General features: G+C 52.0%; 6 protein-coding genes across 6 annotated transcripts; 2 read left to right on the top strand and 4 right to left on the bottom strand.

The window, feature by feature from the left end:
- Positions 1-147: 147 nt before the first annotated feature.
- ALTATR162_LOCUS11588 (uncharacterized protein) lies at positions 148-2036 on the bottom strand (the record flags this gene model as incomplete). Its single annotated transcript, XM_043319230.1, has 4 exons — positions 148-1198; positions 1248-1672; positions 1722-1834; positions 1883-2036. The coding sequence occupies 4 exons, from the start codon at positions 2034-2036 to the stop codon at positions 148-150; spliced, it is 1743 nt and encodes a 580-aa protein (XP_043175165.1).
- A 2771-nt stretch (positions 2037-4807) lies between these two features.
- ALTATR162_LOCUS11589 (uncharacterized protein) lies at positions 4808-7129 on the top strand (the record flags this gene model as incomplete). Its single annotated transcript, XM_043319231.1, has 3 exons — positions 4808-4870; positions 4921-5281; positions 5331-7129. 3 exons carry the CDS (start codon positions 4808-4810, stop codon positions 7127-7129), a joined length of 2223 nt encoding a protein of 740 aa, XP_043175166.1.
- An 811-nt stretch (positions 7130-7940) lies between these two features.
- ALTATR162_LOCUS11590 (uncharacterized protein) lies at positions 7941-8995 on the bottom strand (the record flags this gene model as incomplete). The annotated part of the gene is made up of 2 exons (XM_043319232.1): positions 7941-8582; positions 8645-8995. The coding sequence occupies 2 exons, from the start codon at positions 8993-8995 to the stop codon at positions 7941-7943; spliced, it is 993 nt and encodes a 330-aa protein (XP_043175167.1).
- Positions 8996-9410: 415 nt separating this feature from the next.
- Positions 9411-11643, top strand: ALTATR162_LOCUS11591 (uncharacterized protein; the record flags this gene model as incomplete). Its single annotated transcript, XM_043319233.1, has 3 exons — positions 9411-9461; positions 9537-9827; positions 9880-11643. 3 exons carry the CDS (start codon positions 9411-9413, stop codon positions 11641-11643), a joined length of 2106 nt encoding a protein of 701 aa, XP_043175168.1.
- A 645-nt stretch (positions 11644-12288) lies between these two features.
- ALTATR162_LOCUS11592 (uncharacterized protein) lies at positions 12289-13457 on the bottom strand (the record flags this gene model as incomplete). Its single annotated transcript, XM_043319234.1, has 3 exons — positions 12289-12554; positions 12608-13229; positions 13281-13457. The coding sequence occupies 3 exons, from the start codon at positions 13455-13457 to the stop codon at positions 12289-12291; spliced, it is 1065 nt and encodes a 354-aa protein (XP_043175169.1).
- Positions 13458-16148: 2691 nt separating this feature from the next.
- ALTATR162_LOCUS11593 (uncharacterized protein) lies at positions 16149-17595 on the bottom strand (the record flags this gene model as incomplete). The annotated part of the gene is made up of 3 exons (XM_043319235.1): positions 16149-16831; positions 16884-17502; positions 17566-17595. 3 exons carry the CDS (start codon positions 17593-17595, stop codon positions 16149-16151), a joined length of 1332 nt encoding a protein of 443 aa, XP_043175170.1.
- Between the last annotated feature and the right edge of the window lie 1436 nt (positions 17596-19031).

The raw sequence follows: 19031 nt of genomic DNA on the forward strand, positions 1-19031 counted from the left end.
TATCCATCCAGCCATCCCACGAAGAAAAGGAAAATTTTGTGTGACCCAATGCCCAGTCTAGATGAGGCCGTTACCGAGACAAGAAGGGAAGAACAACCTCAGCAATTAAGACTGACGCCAAAAACATGTCGAAGAAGTGAAAAGCATCTACAAGTGAGCAACGCCGTTGATGACTTCAGTGACGCCGACGGTGGTGCCGTTCAACTTCTCGCTCACGAGTTGAGACACCTTCTTGTCGAAGTACTTGGGCTCAGTGTAAGGGTCGTACATGTTCTTCTTGATGTAGTCATCGAGTTGCTCATCAGTGAGGCCGCGTAGCTCAGTAGCACGGTCAACACCGTTCTTCTGAGCCGCACGGATAACACCACGGGTCACGATGACAGAGACCTCGCGGATACGGCGGATGTCGGGATACAGCCAGCCGTCGGCGACTTCTTGCTTGTTCAATGAAGTCGACAGTGACTCTGCGGAGGCGTAGATCATGTCTTGTGTGACGGATACAGCCTTGGAAATAATGGCACCGAGTCCGATACCAGGGAAGACATACATGTTGTTTCCTTGGCCGGGGGTGAGCATCTTGCCGTCAAACTCCATTGAGGGGAAAGGAGACCCGGAAGCGAAGAGGCAGCGTCCCTCGGTGGCGGTGACGGCCTCCTCGAATGTGCACTCGGATTTGCTGGAAGGGTTGGAGAGAGGGAAGATGATGGGGTGGTTGTTGAGCTTGGCCATCTTCTCCAGGATGTCCTTGTTGAAGGCACCGCCGATAGTCGACAGACCCATGAGGATGGTGGGCTGTACGTAGTCGATGAGGCGGCTGAGTGACTGGTACTGACGACCGTTGTTGTCGTCACGAGCGAAGAAGACCTTGTGCTCAGCGAGCTTGTCACCACGGTCGAGGGTGACGAGACCGTTTGAGTCGACGAACCAGAACTTGCGGCGGGCTTCCTCCTCAGTCAGGCCCTCCTTCATGAAGTACTCAACAATCTGCTTGGCAACACCAACACCAGCACTACCGGCACCGAGGAAGATAGCCTTGTGGTCCTTTGCGGGGACGCCAGACGCCCTGACAGCGTTGATAAATCCACCAACAATAACGGCACCAGTTCCCTGGACGTCATCGTTGAACATGGCGTACTGGTCTTGGTAGCGTTCCAAGGCGGGGAAAGGGTTCTTGAAGTCCTCGAATTGGATAACGATGCTGTCACACGGTCAGTATTCCGAATAAGATATGAATGCATAGTACGTACCTGGGCCACTTGTCGGTAAGAGCAGCCATGAGCTCGTCGAGGAACTCCTTCTCCTGCTCAGGAGTAACCTTGGGCATCCTGGAGCCCATGTAGAGGGGGTCTTCACGGAGAGCCTTGTTGCTAGTTCCGAGGTCCAGAGTCAGAGGCAGGGTGCTGTCAGGCTTGATACCAGCGCAGGCAGTGTATAGGGCGAGCTTTCCGACAGGAATACCCATACCATTCACACCAAGGTCACCAAGACCCAGGATACGGGATCCGTCTGTGAGGACCGTGATGTCGACCTGGTGTGGCCAGTTGTCGAGAATCTTGCGAAGATTGCCTCGGTCGCTCCATGAGAGGTACATGCCCTCGGGTTGTGTCCAGATTTCGTGCCATCGTACGCAGGCTTCACCGACGGTGGGGGTGTAGATGAGAGGGGTGAGTTCCTGGATATGTTAGGACTTTGTCTGGAGGCATTGTAATGGTACAACATACCTTGATGTTCTCTCCGAGGAGACGGTAGAAAAGATGTGGGTTGGTGGCCTTGAGGTGGACAAGGTATTGGAACTTCTCAATGGGCGCCTGCTTCATGGCAAGGAGTCTGAGGCCTATAAAACGTCAATGAAAAGTTACTCAAATGCACTATGATTACTTACATCGCTCGCTCTGGATGTCGTAACTCTCAACGGCTGGGGGAGTGAGGCCGTATGTGCCCAGAGTCTTGCGGACATCGGGGGTGTATGACAGGTCGTAGTCACCGGAAGTGGTGCTCAATTGGCGGGCTAAGCTGGGTTTAACGGCGGAAGGCATGTTGTCGTTTGCTACAGTGGCCATATAACGAACGAAGGGAGGTTTTTGGATTGAAGAACGGAGGCCTTGGGCGGGAGCCGTAACTTTTATAAGCGTCCTGAATCGCTGCATTGAAATGAGCTGAAACGACGCGTCGGCAATTGAAAAGGAATTAGGGAGACAGCCCGCTCGGGGCGCGGAGGATGGGGGGCTACATAATAGTTAGCCTATCGGATGGGTCTAGGTTCCGCAACAGTCACTCTGTGAGGAGATCCGTTCTCGCCGTCAAAGTGTGCCTGTAAAGAAAGCATGGACCAGCCCGTTGGTGACTTTTACGCGAGTCCCTTCCCCAAGTAAACTGTCTTGGCGACTGCAAACTCCACCACACAGCAAGACTACTACATGTTTATCATGCCAATCTTTCCATACTCCCATGCCATTTACACAGCACGTTCAGGTCAATGTTCAATAATTTTTTTGCTAAAGTCCGGGGCATGCCATCCTCGTCGTGTCACAGCCACAGCCACCGGGTAGCAGGGGTCATGACTGGACGTGCATATCATTCGGGAGCAATCGGAGCACGCATTGCCTTGACGGAATGCCGTAGGATTCTTCCATGGGCTTCAATCTTTGTCCGTTTCTGTGCAGACTTGCTTTTGCCGGTACTGTAGACCTAGCCGGAAAGTAGCCCGAACGCGTGGCAGTAACGGCATTTGTCTCTACCATACCGTTGTTTTCTTTTGTTCAACGACTGACCGCATGCCCATAGCCCAACACATGTCTCGTTGCGAGGTCAGGCATCGAGGCATTTTATTTTATTTCCGCAGTCAATGCGCAACGCCGCGTTGCAACAGCGTGCTTAATTAATAATCGTGTTGATCTTACGGGAGTTGTCTCGTGTCTTTTCGCCACAGGAAGGGTAGGGTACCTTGGATGGGCTTTGCGTTACTCAGGTCAATAGTGCGACGGATGGACATTAGCCAGATACCAACACCGTCTGCACTCGCGGGTCCGCACCGGCTCCATCGAGGTACACCGCGACCCGACGAATTGCTAATCAGTATGAGCGGTGTGTCTTTGTACCGCAGACGGAGCCGCTGGGCGCAACTTTTTTTACGCAGAATATGCACCCCTGACTGTTCGCTAACGGACCGTTGGTGGCATGGTGCCAGGGGGGAAGCGCATGCAACATCCGATTGCTTTCGCCCCATGCCTGTGACAGGCGGAGTTGGGCCATTCAAAAAAAATAACTCCCAGTCTACCCGTGAGATCCGGTCCGGTGTTGCTGTACGAGATCTGATTCACTGCATGTTTGATCTTTTTGCGATATATCGGAAGTCCAAAAGTGTATGCCTGCAGCTGCAGATGCGACTACAGTGGCTGGTGGATCACCCGCGTGGTGTGGGGAAAGCTTGATGGCTTGGGTAAGGCAGCCGCCTAGGGTTTCGCGCGCCCAGTTCCTTCCATCTTCCGAGAATTGGGGCACGCGACTCCACAACCCACAGCACCACGGGTGGTTACGGGCGAGTATGAACTCTATTGCGTGCGATTACCCACCTCCGACTCCCACATTCAAGCCCCCGCGGATGCTGGCAGCTTCGCAAACATCAACCATTGAACATGTCACTATTATCAATCGATTGCATCTCCTTACCGCAAAGCTGCCACTGTCATGCAGCTGTCAAGTCTCACCGTCCTTTGACGCCTTGGCGGGCGAGTCAGAAAATAGTACATCTTAGATCTGGAGGCCCACCGCTTGCATGAAGCCTTGTGGTCCGAGCAGACTAGCATGGGCTGTAGTCTATGGCATTTTCAGTCTATAACGTCGAGTCGGAGTCGGAGTCGGTATTCGTTACATCCTTGAGGATCAATGGACCTAGAAACCTACGACCATGGCAGTGAAGCAGTTTGCGCACAACAATATCGACATCGGTTTTCGACCGACGATTACATCCATGGCTGACAGCGTCCTGAACAGATCTTCTACAACAGGCGCATCCAGGAAGAGCAGATACTTGGTGAAGTGGTAAGAGTTCAGTGGTGACAGTATCAAAATCGGCGTTGGCAAGCAATGATACCACCAAGTAGTACATGTGAACTTGCTCCGGAAACCTGGTTGTATCGTCTTAAATCCTTAGTCAAATACTGAGGTTCTTAATCAGCTGGTGTCAGAGGCACCTGGTATGACGCGATGACATCCGGAGCGACGTCCGCGGGGCTGTGATAGACTTCCAAGGTCGTGTCCAGTGTCGATAACCTGTTCACGATAACTTGAGTCCCCGAGCCGTCATCAAGACAGGCAAGTACACTGCGCGGAGTGTTTTCCATCCGGCTCAAGAGGCTTTTGACGACTGCCTTTGTTACTTTCCAAGATTCTCTGGACTACGTGTACTAGAGCTGGGAAGTGACTCACCTCGGCACCTTGCAACTTTCGACCAAAACACTACCAGAGTAAGAACCTATTCACAATGAATTGACATGTCAAGTGCTGATGGAGTCAGTGTAGATGCAAGCAACACGAGTTCATAAAGACCACGTGCTTCGAGATTGATGCGCGAACCATAGGTCGGGGAATGACACCCGGCCATACAGTCTTGGCGCGCATATGTGGAGCCGCTCGTCGATCCCCGGCATGACGTCAAAGCGCTAGCTTCCCTCGTCATCCTGACCAACGCGTGAACTGGAGCCTGGAACCTTGGACAGCTTCAGTGTGAGCTCTCGCAAAGCTCTCTTCGCGTCTTACCAACCCCAATTGCTCTCAACTCAGCGAAATAGTGATACGAATCATCGCAATGTCGCTCTCATCATGTTTCGGGTCTCGCAAACGCGACGACCAACAACCGTTGTTGCCTCAGGTATGTCTGCTCATTTATCCACCACGACGCCCGCTCACAGCAAATAACAGTATCGCGATGATACAACGCTGCAGCAAGAGGTGCACCAGAAGCTCCACTCGTACCAGATGTGGAGGGCGCTTTCCATGGGTTTCATGCCCTCGAATGAACAACTCATCATCAACCTCCGTAGTTTGCTATCTGCGGACATCCTGAACCCGGAAAACCCAGATTTGAGCGATTCAGGTCGTCTGCTAGTCAAGTTCACGAAACAATGGCTGCATCAATTCATCGACACGATGAACCACAAGAACAGCGAAGACCAGATCCAGGACTTCCTCTGGTACCTTTCCAAGTCCAGGATCGCTGTTGACGTGGAAGATATCGCGAGACGGACAACAAGGTCAAAGGCGAAGGCAGATGCTACTGCAGGTGCGTGCGCGTAGATGTACCCAATCGTCCTCCACTAACGCGTCAATAGCATATCAGAGCCTCCAGACTGTTGGGTCTTTGCTTCTCACGAACTCAGACTTCCGCATCTTCCTCTCCGATCTCAACACAGTCGGCCGCGAAGTCTTCAGAGACACGGCATTCACACTGTCAAATGTGGCGAAGAAGGCTGCAAAGAAGGTCGAGCCCTCGCCAGCGGAATACAAGGCACTCAAAGAACCGGGTGCGGATGAGGGTCCTGCCCCTTCGGCTGAAGAGCTGAGTAGCGAGATCACCGACGTAGCCCAGGTCGTTGGAAACGGTGTAGCCAAGGTTGCTAAGAGGGCAGACGTCAGCCTGGCAGAGAAGCTACAGGGCGATGAGGGCGAATCACTTTTGTTCCGCCTGAAGAAGACGGTTACCAATCTGAGGCAGAAGAGAGACTACAACGACTCCGTCTCGGTACTGGCACAGCTACTCAAGCGCTATGCCTTGGCATACTCTCGCACAGTCGAAGACGCCATGGGTACGCTTGAAGCCGACATCGACCCCAACCCAGCGATGGAGAAGGCTGTCAAGAACTTCTGGACTTTCCTGAGCTCCTTTGGAGACAAGCAAGAATGGAACAAGCTCGAGGACGCCTTCCACAAGGTCTTGGAACACTCCCGCAAGGATCCTGAATCCGAGGACCTACTGACCGACATTGGCAACTCCCTCCAGAAGCTGCTTACTGACCCCGACTTTTTCGACCACGTCGATGAGAAGTTCCAAGAGCTTCGAAAGAAGGCCAAGGGTGTGGGAAGCGAATCATCGCTCCGCCAGGATGTCGATGTGTTCTTCGAGCAGGCCCAGCGAACATTCATGGCTGCTACTCAAGATGAGGATATCGCGAAGATGATCAAGACTACCATGAGGATCTGGAACATCTTGTCGCCTGCGCACTCATACACCAACAGCGAGCTGGTTCAAGACGCCATCAACGTATTCGTCCCTCTGGCAGTGCAGGCTATCCAATATATTCCCATTCCTCGCCTTGAGGTCTCTACACCCGAGATCGACATGCTCTTGGAGAACTTGATCATCGAACCCGGAAAGACCGTCAATCACACCTCCTTCTTACCCTTCCGCTTCAAGGTAGAGACATACAACGATTTCGAACTCCGCAAAGCCCGCTTCCGTGTTGCATCAAAGGCAACCTCCAAATTCACCATCAAGATCGACGGTCTCTCCTTCCGTGCCGATGAGGTCGGCTTCCTCCTTCGCGCACATTCTGGTCTTCTCCGTCTCGCCGACGAGGGTATTGCATCGTTCCAGCTCGACGAGCGCGGTATCGACATCCATCTCGACGTCGAAGTCGGCAAGGAGAAACTGGAACAAATTCTCACCCTCAAGGCTGTGCGTGTCCATATTCACAAGCTCACATACAAGCTACGCAAGTCCAAATTCAGCATTCTTGGCTGGTTGTTCAAGCCACTCCTGCGCCCTATCGTCCGCAAGGTCATGGAGAGGCAAATGGCTCAGGGTATCGCCGATGGTATTCATGCTGCCAACCGCGAGTTGATCTTCGCCCGCGAGAGGCTCCGAGCCACTAGGATCTCCGACCCAGATGATCTCAAGACGTTCGTCAAGGCTGTCATCACTCGTCTTACACCTGCTGATGATCCGGATGTCTACACGAGGGTTGGTGTCGAGGCGCCTGGCAAGGGTGTCTTCGCCGGCAAGTACGCACCTGGTAGTGTTGTCAAGCTCTGGGAAGAGGAGGGCCGTCGTGCGACAGAACGTATCGATGACTGGGATGAGGGTGGTTGGAGGAACGACGTTTTCGACTTGCACGCCATGGCACTTTCTTAGGCCTTGAAGTTGCGATTCGAGGCAATAGTGAGAACTGCAAGGTGTACTCTTTCGGTTTCGGTGTGGGCGTTTCCGGTCAAGGCAAAGGGTTTAACGGGCATATCAGTGTCAAAATGTTTTCATAGCGGTTATGGTTATGGCGTGTTGGTTTATGCGTGTTTACGACATTCCCTAATGTAGTACAAAATGTTACCTGTATGATTATGATTACAAGTCTGTTCGACAGTGCACTACAATCTTTAGTGCGGGAGGGGAGTCAAGATTGCGGCTGTCTTCTGGAATGCAACGCAACCCCGCCTGCATATTGCACTGCAATCTTTAGCGTAGATGAGTGTTCAGATGGCGCGGTAATAAACGTATATTCTGCTATACTATAACTACATATCCTAAAAATACTATTATGATGACGTATATTCTTGTCCCCCACATAGATTTCTTATATATTATCCATTGCTTGCAGCTTGTGCTGCAGGATACCATGACTTGACCCGGCCTTCACAACGGCACCAGAGATAGTACATAACTTCCTCCTCCAACGACAGTCAAGTACAGATATGTGGGATATATGATATTGACGTTTAAATTGACATCTACTTCATAAACGCCCGCTTTGACAGCTTTATTGTTATCATACAAAGTATACATCCGAGCTCTTCGCTGCAAGTTCGAAACTTTTTGTCAAATGTTGAAATAATCCCCGTCTTCCCAATAAAATTGGTAGGGTCTTTCAAATAAGATTCCATCTTCATCTTTCGCTGATGGATCGAGAGGTCCTTGCAACTTCCTTCTTCTTCTTCGGACAATTCTTCATCTAGAAAGGAGGGAGGTAGAACGGGTACCCACCGTTCTTGATGCGGAAGACACTAAGCAAGAAACTGTACATGCCAAACAGCACACCGGTCCACAGGAACACGGCAAAAGACTGGGCACGCGGATCCTTGATCCTGGGGACCTTGATAGCAAGGGAAATAGCAGCGAAGGCGAGGACACCGTAGATGGCAGCTACAATCTGCGACTCCAGACCATACTGGTTGCTGAAGCCACCAGCGAAATAGCTCATACCGCCCTTGCCATCACCGACAACATACGGTGTCTTGCGGATGTGGTTGAACATGTGGCCGGACGTGAAGAGCAGAACGGCGATGAGGGAGATGGCGGCCCAGAGATTACGGTTTTGTAGCAGGGGGACAAAGTAGGGCCATGCGACGGAGATGGCGGTGATGCCTCCGAGGACAATAGTGGTTACGGTGATGATCTTGACCCAGTTGATGGGGCGCGAGACGGAGGGTTTGGGGATGTCGGCGGGGACCTGACGGGAGATCCAGGCGTGAATTTGTTCGGCAGTCTGGGGGCCCGCGGTGAAGTCGAAGCGGACGGGTGAGGCGTCGGGTTTTGCGTGAGGGCCGGTGGTGGGGTTGAAGTAGAGGAGGACGGGGGCGGTTTGTAGCATCATCTAGGGATTGTTAGTTCTTCCAATTTCGAGGCGATGACACAAGGTAATAAAGGTTATCGTACCGACTGGAAGACGTTCTTTCCATCCACAAAATCCAATGTACCGAATACAAGTCTTGTCTTCGCATCCTTATCACCTTTCATCCAACTCTTGCCCAGTAACTCCCACTCAGGCTGGAAATCCCGGCAAAGCATACAGCCGAATCGTGGCTCCAACGCCGTCAGCAGTACAGCAACGCCATAGTCGCGCGGAGACTTGGTCAACTGCGCATAGCTTGGGTCGTCGAGCTTGAGCGGTTTACTGGTGGAAAGCGATTTGGCGCGGGCGTCATCGAAGCGGTCGCCGGTTGGTTTCTTGGCTGCTAGAGCTGTGAAGGGCAGCAGCGAGGCTGTTAGGAGGTTCAACCACCGCATTGTGTCGTTTGAGCGGGTGGATTGTTGGGGTTGCGGAGAATTGGTGGGTTGGACGGAAGCTCGAAAGCTTGGGAACGTGGCCTTGAGAGCTCGGGACGGAGATGCGGCGGCGTGCGTAATGGCGCCAAGGCTGGCAGGGGTGTCGCGACATGGGCGAGGCAAAGGCAGCACTTTGGGTTGTAAACTTCACTGAAGTCATTGCCTGCCAACAAGCGATTGACTTGTTGAACGGTATCCATCATATTCATTTTGGTTACTTCCGTGGTCATTCTTTCACTGTGCTGTCTTGTTGGCTCCATACAGTTGTCAGCGCTCTGTTTGTTTACCAAGTCGCGTCCACCTAAAGCCCCACCACATCCGATCCTACATCTACACCTACAGTTATACTCGCACATCATTGAGCAGATATTGCACCATGGTCGCGACTATGGAGGTGGATATAGATACCAACTACGAGATGAAAGACGTAAGTGAAAGACTGCTGGACCCTGTTCGGCTGGTATATCCTTAGATCTTCCACTAACCCTTCGTGTCCTTCCAGCTCCAAAACTCGCTACGGAACGCGACTCTCGAACTCAGTCTCGAACGGAGTAAGCATTCAGTCGAAGCGGTAGTCAAGGACGAAGAAATCCGGAAGTTGCGAGTCGCCCAGTGTCTCCTGCAGGACGACAACAGCGACCTCCACGAACAACTGGAAGACGAGCAGGCACGCTCCGACGAACTAGAGGCCTCACTCGAAGAGGCCCTTGCGCAGTTGGACGAGCAACGGGCAGAGGCAGAGGCGGCACAAAACACCATCCGCACTCAGGCACGGGAAGTCGCGAATCTCAAGGTAAGCACGCCCAGTTTGTCGATCAATGCACTACTTGCTTACAACTCAATAGGCCGAACTCAAGGCTATGGAAAACGTCACATCCGACTCCAACAAGATCCTCTCGGACAAACTCGCCCTCTCCCGCGAAATCTCATCATTACGCCCAGAGGTTGAACACCTACGCGCCCAGGTCGAAGCGAATACGGGTCTACTCGCTGAGAAGCTCGCGTTACAACGCCAGATGACGACGCTCCAAGTCGAACTCGAGAACGAGAAGCGAACCTCCGCCCGTACAATCGCGAAACAGGGAAAGAAGATGGAACAAGACGAGGACCTTCGCAACGAGCTAGAGGAGGTGCGCAATGAGCTTGCAACGGAGAAGAAGGACCGGATGAAGGCTGAAGCTGGGCTTACAAAGGCGGAGAAGGCTATGGAGAAGGTACAGGCCGATCTGGAGTCGCAACAACAGGCCACCGAAAGTCTGCAGGCCAAAGTCGAGAGCCTGTCCAAGAAAGAGGCCAGCAAGGCTAGCAAGCGTAGTGAGGCTCATGAGGCCGCGATTGAACAACTTCGCGAGGAGTTGCAACAAGAGAAGGCTGCCCGCTTACAGGCAGAAAAGGCCAGCAAAGATACCGCCACACGCGATGCAGAGATTGAGCAACTTCGTCAAGAACTTGAGCAAGAGAAGCGCGAGCGTCAAAAGGCAGACAAGGCGTCGAAGAAGGGTTCGCAACAACCAGATGATCAAGCCGAAGCCGCAAGGAAAGAGCTAGAGGAGGAGAAGCGTGAGCGCAAGAAGCAGGAGAAAGAATACATCAAGACTTTGGCCGAGCTCCAGGGTCGGAACGCTGTCCTCGACGACAAACTGAGTGCCTTCCGCGAGAAGCTACGAACAACAAAGGAGAAGCTCAAGGAGAAGGAGGCAGAGCTTGAAAGGGCAGACAGGGCACAGACTGCACCACCTGCTAAGAGTATCGCAGCTGTGTCTGCCAAGCCCGCCGCAAAGAATGCGCGAAAACGCATGGCTGCTACTGCTGAGCCAGAGACTATGTTGGGTACACCTGGAGACGGCTTCCCTGCGAAGAAGGCGAAGCGCGCCACTTCTGTCACAGCTGTTGGTGACACATCTACCTTTTCTCTAACACCGTTCCTCAACAAGACCTCCAGTATAGCACTCGGAAGTCCCATCGTGGAAGAAGACGAAGATGAAGAAGCCGAGCAACAGGTCGATGAAGAAGCTATCCAAGAGCAAGCCACCCCAACTGCGCCCCCCAAGAAAGCCCCGAAGAAGACCGCTGCTCTACCAAAAGTCAAAGCCCTAGCACCATCAGCATCCAGCAAGGCAAACGCAAAACCCCGCAAGAAGAACGCCGCTATCCCAGCCCTCGAAATGGTGTCTGAAGAAACTTCCGAACTTTCGCACAACACATCCTCAAAAGGAGACGAATCCGAGAACGCACACCCTGTTTCTGTCCCGACCAAGGATTCCGATGGGCCATCGAAAAAGTCCTCCAAAATGAAACCCCGTAAATCCCTCATGTCCTTTGCTACTTTCACCGAGGAACCCGCTGCTGAAAAGAAGAAGAAGAGGAAACTTGGTGCTAGTGCAGGAAAGACGTTGTTCGATGCGGAGGATGCGGAGGACGATGCTGGTGTCCCGAGCTTGAAACCCGTGGGGCTTAGTAAAGGGTTGTTTGCGGCGAGGGCGTTGAGTAAGAGTGGTGTAGGGAAGCAGGCGAGACCGATTAGTGGGGGGTTCAATATGATGAGTGAGGAGGCTTTTACGTTTAGTCCGTTGAAGAAGGATAGGAGGGGGGCGTCTATTTTGAAGTAAGACGGGGTCAGGAGCTGGAAAGGAGGGTTGATGATGTGGGTGAGGAGGTGTTGGTTGTACGATATTGCATATTACGGGTTAGTGTGCATATGGGATGGAGTTTGGTATTGCGTATTTAGCATTCATTAGACTTCAAGGTGTATAAGATATACCTGGCAATTGTATTGCATAAAGACATGAGGATTCCACATGTCTTGTCACTGGCAACTTGTACTTGTATACATCCATATTTATAAACTGGCATTATCATTATCGTAAAAACTGTCTATCAGAACAAGAAGCGAGTGAGCCGATAGTACCAACTGCCGGGGTGAGGGTATCAAAACAACCGCAGAAAGCAAAGAAACTCCATCATGTCAGTCTAGCCTTGCCCGTTGTCCCATCCATAGTAGCCGTTTACCAAAGAAATGAAAAGGATAATACGGGTACAAAAAAAGTAACAGTAAAGCCACATCTCCTGATACGGGAGCCTAAAGATTTTCGCCGCATCATGGAAAAGGTTCGTGCAAGATACATGGCGAACTGATCATATCCCAGGTTCCATATAGCGTAAGTGGTTGAGGCTCGGAAATGTCTCAAGGACATCTCAGGTCCACCAATGACCACCTGGAAAGTAGCTCAGAGCCCAGTGTCCAAGCCATTCCTTTACATGTTTTCAATAACATGCGAGTTGATAGCACTCTGGAAGCCATGGCTGTTGCCACCGTACTCCTGGGCTGCGGAACTCTGGACACCCATTGGGTTGGCGCCGTGGGAACTGGGCCCTTCGCCGACGGAGTCGGCTTGGGCGAGTGCGCTCTGTACAGTCTGGTTTTGGGCAGGCAAAAAGATGACCTTGGAGTTTGCGGATTTGGCCATGGCTTGCATGGCTTCGAGGTATCTGATCTGCATAGCCGGCGCGGATGATAGAACTAGATGGAAGTCAGTAGATGTCAGATATATAATTTGAACAGGGCAAACTTACTGTCGGCAGCTTGACGCATCAGTTTCGCGGCCTCAACCTCGGCACGCGCAGCAATAACCTTGGCTTCGCCGGTACGCTTGCTCTGCGCAGCCATGGAGAGCGAATCCTGAAGATCCTGGCTAAAGATGATGTCCTTGACGAGCATGGACTCGACCTCGACACCCCATCCGAGGGCGGTTTCCTCGATGATCTCGCGGATCGACTGCGCAATCTCCTCACGACGCTCAATCACATCCTGGAGCACACGAGCACCAACGACATGGCGAAGAGTCGTCTGCGTACGCTCAACGAGAGCCTGACGGATGTTGGAAATGGAGAAAGCGGCTTTGTGCGGCGAAGTGATGCGGTAGTAGATGACAGATGTCAATTGGAGGGAGACGTTGTCTTTGGTCATGCAGACTTGCTTGGGGACTTCAACAATCTGGATCTTGATGTCGACTTGAACAAGTTGCTCAGATAGTGGGTTCACGTAGACGAGACCGGGGTCGACGGCGCGGGCAAATCGACCGAACTTGGTCACGAGACCAACGTTTCCTTGGTTGACTGGCTTGTAGGGGTTTGGGCAGACGATGCAGCACGGAATGGCACCGAGTGTACCAATACATCCACCTAGAGTGTTGATCTAGATGTATGTGAGAATAGTGCATAAGATACATGGGTGGGGCCAACTTACCATACCACCGTACCATCCGTTCGTATCAGCATCAGCATCATCAGGCTGGATAACCCTCGCGTAGCTAGGCTGAAGGTCCTCTCGTCTCGGAGGCTGAACCTTGATGATCGGCTCCTCAAGACGGGGTGCTCCATTGCTACCGCCATTGATAGGTGCCTTACCGTTGATGTCGCTCATAGTCGCGGTAGTATGTTGATCGTTGGGAATACTGTTATCGTGTAGAATAGGCCTCGAAGAAGAAGATGTGGACTCGGCGATAGTAGAAGGATGCGTGTGTGACATTGTTTACAGGCTTCGGGGTGTAGTTGGCTTATATGCACCCAGGCAACTGCACATTCACAGGAGCATGCACTTCTGAGCGGGGAAGCTAGCTTAGCTCGATCCCTGGCCCTTGCTCTGGTGTTGCGCTAGTTGTGTGGCCACTTCTTGGGGCTGTGCCACGCTTCCGATCAATCATACCACCGCAAGCAACAGAAAGGCAACATGCTGCTGATAATGAGGAATGCGCGTTACACTATTACCGGATACAAGATTTACCAGGCTCTCCCATGTCGAGCGAACAGATAGTTTCACATTAAACAACCACATACATTCCCAACGCGCATTTTTGGAGGTTTGACGCGCAGAATCATTCGAGAACTCACGTCACACACAACACCATGTCAAGGCCTCCCGCACTCGGCTAAGTCGGGACCCAAGCCCAGTGCACACCCTACCGGTCTACTCGTGACGTGCAAATCACCCTCAAGGCACACTCGATATTGTCAAATGGACCATACAGAGCGCACGCTCAAACATGTCCGACGTCAGCGAATTGGCCGTTGGTTAAGCCCACCAATTCAGCCATCTCGGCAATAAATATCACGCGCCCCATGGATCGGGCAACATGTGCCACCCCCGGGGATTGGATTGGATTGGATTCAGCCCTGTAGGTGGGTTTTCGTGGCGAATGCTCGGCTGCGGATATGGCCAAAGTGGGCTGGAGAGGGCCTTAACGAGGCTGGTGAGTTCTAAGCTACTTCTCAAAGTTATTTCCGACGTGTAAGCGCGATGGCACAGAAACAACATCGTGAGCTATCGCAGTCAAGTTGATGGAGGCTATTGTTCTTCACGGCACAGTTTCTACTGTCTTTTGTGTGGTTTCGTTATGTAAGTCGCCCAGCTGTCATGTGTATTAGCGGAACGCCACGGCGGTACTGCATCCTCGGCGCCGCATCTTCTCTTCGCATTTCGTACATCGTACTCAGGTCCGGACCGGTCAACATATCGCTCGTGAGTTATTTCGCTGCGCCTTCATGTCGCTGGCAGCCACTAATCAACCCCGCGTACTCTGTGTTGTCGTTTTCTCGCTCCTCACAGACCGCCGGTGAGCATCGATTCCCCCAACTCGAAATCAGTTGTTGGTGTTGAAGCAATGCACAGCCCTTTCAGGCCCTCATCTAGACAATGCCTCTTTGACATCTTACTCTGACTCTATCGGACCCATCGCAAAACAGTTCATGCAGGGGAAAACCTTGTTGTTGGTCTGTTTTGTGATCGTGTTCTTTGCTCGCCCTGAGGAGGCACAGTTAACATGGCCTATATATACAGTTCAACTACCACGCCGCAATCCCGTGCCATGGTCCTGTTTCCACGCCACACATGGCTTTCCAGGTAGTTAAGCGCCCATGGGTCGTTTATCTGGCCTACTTCAAGACCTTCTTAGCGCAATGGCGCGACTTCTAGAATAATGGTATGGATGAAATCTAACGCATACAGCTCGAAATCGTTACAAGTAATGTTTTCTGGGAAGGTGCTTAAGAGACATCTACATAATGTGAGCAAGACAACAGCAGAGTAGATAGACTAATGTATTTACTATCTCAAACTACCCGCACCTTTACCAACACTCTGTATATCTCTTGTCGTTATCAAACACCACGCCTCTCCGCTCAAAGTATGCCTACCAAGGGTTGAAGCACACCTTGCGCCATCCGACCTCTTCGGTGCCAATACGAAAATGTATTAGCGCCAACCACCAATCATACATAAACCTCGTCTCTAGCCCTCCTCTACTTCTTCCTCAGATCACTCTCAAGGCGACGTGGGATACCAAAAGCGCAGAGTTACTCTTTCATGGCACCAAAACCGCCTTGGATTCGAAAAATGGGGCGCCCTCGTACTTTCGCTTGTGGCGGTGTTCTGTCAGGTCTATGATAGGGTTATTTTTGAAGTCGCCGGTCAATCTTGGGTCTGTATAAAGCTGGCCCGCGTTCCTATGTCCTAGTCTGCCGGCTTTTGTCAGGGAATACAGCATCCGCGAGTACCATGATGTCGGAAGCATAAGTGCTGTATTTATGGAGTGAGAGCTCAGCGCCGGTCAACATGCGATGAAAGATATTGCAGATATTACCCTATAACAAAGCCCACATGTTGCGATAATGAGGGATCCCTCGCAGGCGGCTACCGGAGACCTTGTGGGTGGGTTGGCGATGACATGGGTCTCTCTTACGATTCGAATAGGCTGAGATAATAGACATGCGGGGGATACCACAATTTTGCGTGACTCGAAAAGAAGACTCGAGCGGTATGTCGAGTCCAAAAATGAGATTTCAGGTGTTCATTTCATCTACGAAAGTATTTATCTTTAATCCTCGACTCTTTACAAAAGTTCTCACAGGACATACATGTCACCTTGTATACTCCAAAAAACGTCCAAGTCCAAGCACCATGGTCGTTCGCTCGCTCAAGACAGAACATACACAACAGAAGATGCGTTTGATAACATATGAGATGCATGTAACTAAAAACCAGATAATGATAGGAGAAGCTCCAGCTCTCCGAAAGTAATCAACAAGAATGGAGTGAAAAGAAGAGCAGGGTGTCTGCTTATGAAGGAAGCACGCCCTTATCAGCCGGTCCGTTCCCGCTCCCGAGTATCGGTCGACTCTCTTTCTGTTGTGGCTCTCCGTACGCCCATTTTGTGGCCGCATTGACCATGTTCGCGAATATCGGATCAATGTGCTTAACCCAGAGTGCTGCACTCCGGTAAAGGATATAGTAGAAACACGCAATCGCGATAAGAATATGTGTCGTTGACCCACGCTGGAGATCCTGTTGCTCTCCCTTTTCGTTCTTGGGCGGGTTCATTGCGGAGGGTAGGTAGATCATCCAGGTAAGCACAGACTTGATGAAAGTGTTGTGCAGCAAGTATACGGGGAAACTGACGCGACCGAGGAAGTTGAAGACGGGTGATGTGAGGAGTTTGCGGGCGTTTCGCGAGAAGAAGATTCCGAGGAGGACGAATGCAGCGCCGAGGTGGTCCCAGTATCGTCGGATATCCGTCTTTTCGGCTGTCAGGCTGTGCATGATTGTTGCCATTGTGTGGGACCAGCGGGTGTTGTTGGCAGAGTCCTGGGGAAACCCGGCCATAAACATGCCGCAGATTATCATGAGTACGGGGATGGGGGCGGGTAGGATAGAGGTGGCGGCGTCTTTGTAGTGGTTGTGTAACTCGGCTACGAACATGCCCGTGACGATATTAAGGCCTTTGATAGAGCCAACAGTAAGGTCTGCGCTTGTTAGCAACTGCATGGCTTCTCTACTCGTCGAAGATATACACACCTTTGCCAACTTGCCAGAAGTAGGCGTACATGACTCCATACACGATGAATCGCGCTTTCGGTCGGACCAAAATTGTAGCAAGCATGGTCGTGTAGACCAAAAACGCGCCTTCCAAGAACAAATGCAGTGTCCATTGTGTGCCATCGTACTCGTCCCAGCCAGTTGTCCACGTCTCCGTTTGCGCCCTGAACAGCGACTTGAAGGCCATCCACAGCGTAGGCTCCTGTCGGTGCCAACCCTGCCGTATCCACTGCGCATCGACATGCTTGGTCATATGGTATGCATTCGTATTCGCCATGAACCAGGTGACGATCGTCGCAGCCATGGTGGGGAGAATCAGTCTTCCTGAGCGCGCGAGCGCACTCCGTGCAATGCCGTGGAAGGCTGCATCGTGATTTCCCTGTCGCGACTTGCTAATGGGCCCAATTGAATTGACGTATCCCGTTACGAGGAAGAATAAGGCTACGGCGCTACGGCCTCCGACGGCGAGACGGAAGAAGGGTAGTTGGAAGAGGTGTGGTGCGGTTTTGGCGTCTGCGGCTGGCTGGTGTAGCCATGGTACAAAGGCAGTACATAGGTGACCGCATACCACCATGAAGGAAGCGATACCTCGGAGGCCCTATAGGACACACTGTCAGCCCCGAGTCCCACAGATGTGATTGTGGCAGCGGGTACGACTTACATCTATCCAGTTGGCGTCGCGAGGAGGCATTGTGCGAGTATGCAAGGAGTGTGCAAAAAGCCAAAGAAAAGTCTACTATTCAAGGAATGTGAGGGTCTAAGAACTATAGTATGTGATCAGGCGCATCGCCGTGGCTTCGAACGGCTGAATGGCTTGCTGATGGAGTGCCCAGGTGGCTTCGTATTCCGATGGTGCCGAATTCCGACAAAGACGGGTTCCAAGAAAGCAAAGAACAACGGCGCTCGTAATGATGAAATCGCTTGCAGCAAAAAGGCCAAAGTCGACGGCGGCAAAGAGGGGAGCAGAGGTCAGAAAAGAGATGTAAATGTAAGCCGCAGTTAGTCCATGGGCTTAATGACCCTGGCCTTGCTGGCGTGGGCTACATCTTTTCAGGAACGCGCGCCCTGCAGATAGACGCGGCTCACTGGGCAGATGGCGGACACTGGGATAATGCCAAGAGAGGCTATCGGGAAGGTCACTTTAGCACTCTCCCTTTCCACGCCTTCAGTGGTTTGCGGGCGCGGCAACCCCCCCAGGAAATGCTTGAATGTAATGGCAGGACTCTACCAGGGAGATCACTCTTGAGCCACCGTGAGGTTGGTGCTCATGTCGCGTGCCCGGGCAGATGAAGCATGAGGAGAAACGGGCATTCCGCGCTAGGAGGTTCCGAGGTTGCTTCTCTGGCTTTTACAACTCCATCGCGTAGCGCTCTCCTGGCCATGGTTCCCTAAAACTGGAATTCCCCGCCCCCTCGGGTTGTGTCACAGCCATTACAGCTAGACTTGGCAGATCTCAATGTCCGTTGGGACCAGTTCTTCTCAAACTTTAATGCCAACATCAATCAACCCGCATTCACGAACCACTATACGGGCATCACGAATAACTGTCCGTAATCGTATTCTCCGAGTAGTCGGATCATCAACCCGGAAACACTATTCATCACCGCATGGAGGCGTCGCACTAGCTTACGCCTCGTGGAATCAAGCACGCGGAAGAACGTTTTGTTGTCTTGGCATGCTGACGTGGAGGGCCGCTTTAACCGAGACTGCAACCCCTGAGCCAAATCAAGGGGGTGCTGAAACGCACAGTAATTTGCTAGATCGTGGGTTTGCGATAGAGTGCGGTTTCATGACGAGCGGTTACAATGTCTTGTATATCGTGGCATTTGGAACGTCGCCAATGCTTGATCGCACATGGTGTTGCGCATCTGGGGCAAAAAAACACCTGGACAGGGTCTTGAAGAACCTACACAATCAGGAAGAACACATTTCCACTATTACGCCTCGTCCGAACTTGATGATGATTACTAATCCTGACTCGGATTTTAAGGTACGCCTTCAACGCCATTGTCATTTCACTCCACCCGCCTCGCCCATCGTAGCATGCGGCAACTGCTTGAACCCGCTACCGAGGACTTTAGGTAGCATGCTTGCAGTCGCTGGCGTTATCTTCCCCCACGATATCTC

The sequence above is a fragment of the Alternaria atra genome, assembly GCF_907166805.1.
Source record: "Alternaria atra isolate CS162 genome assembly, contig: 35, whole genome shotgun sequence".
In the NCBI taxonomy this organism is placed as follows: Eukaryota; Fungi; Ascomycota; class Dothideomycetes; order Pleosporales; family Pleosporaceae; genus Alternaria; species Alternaria atra.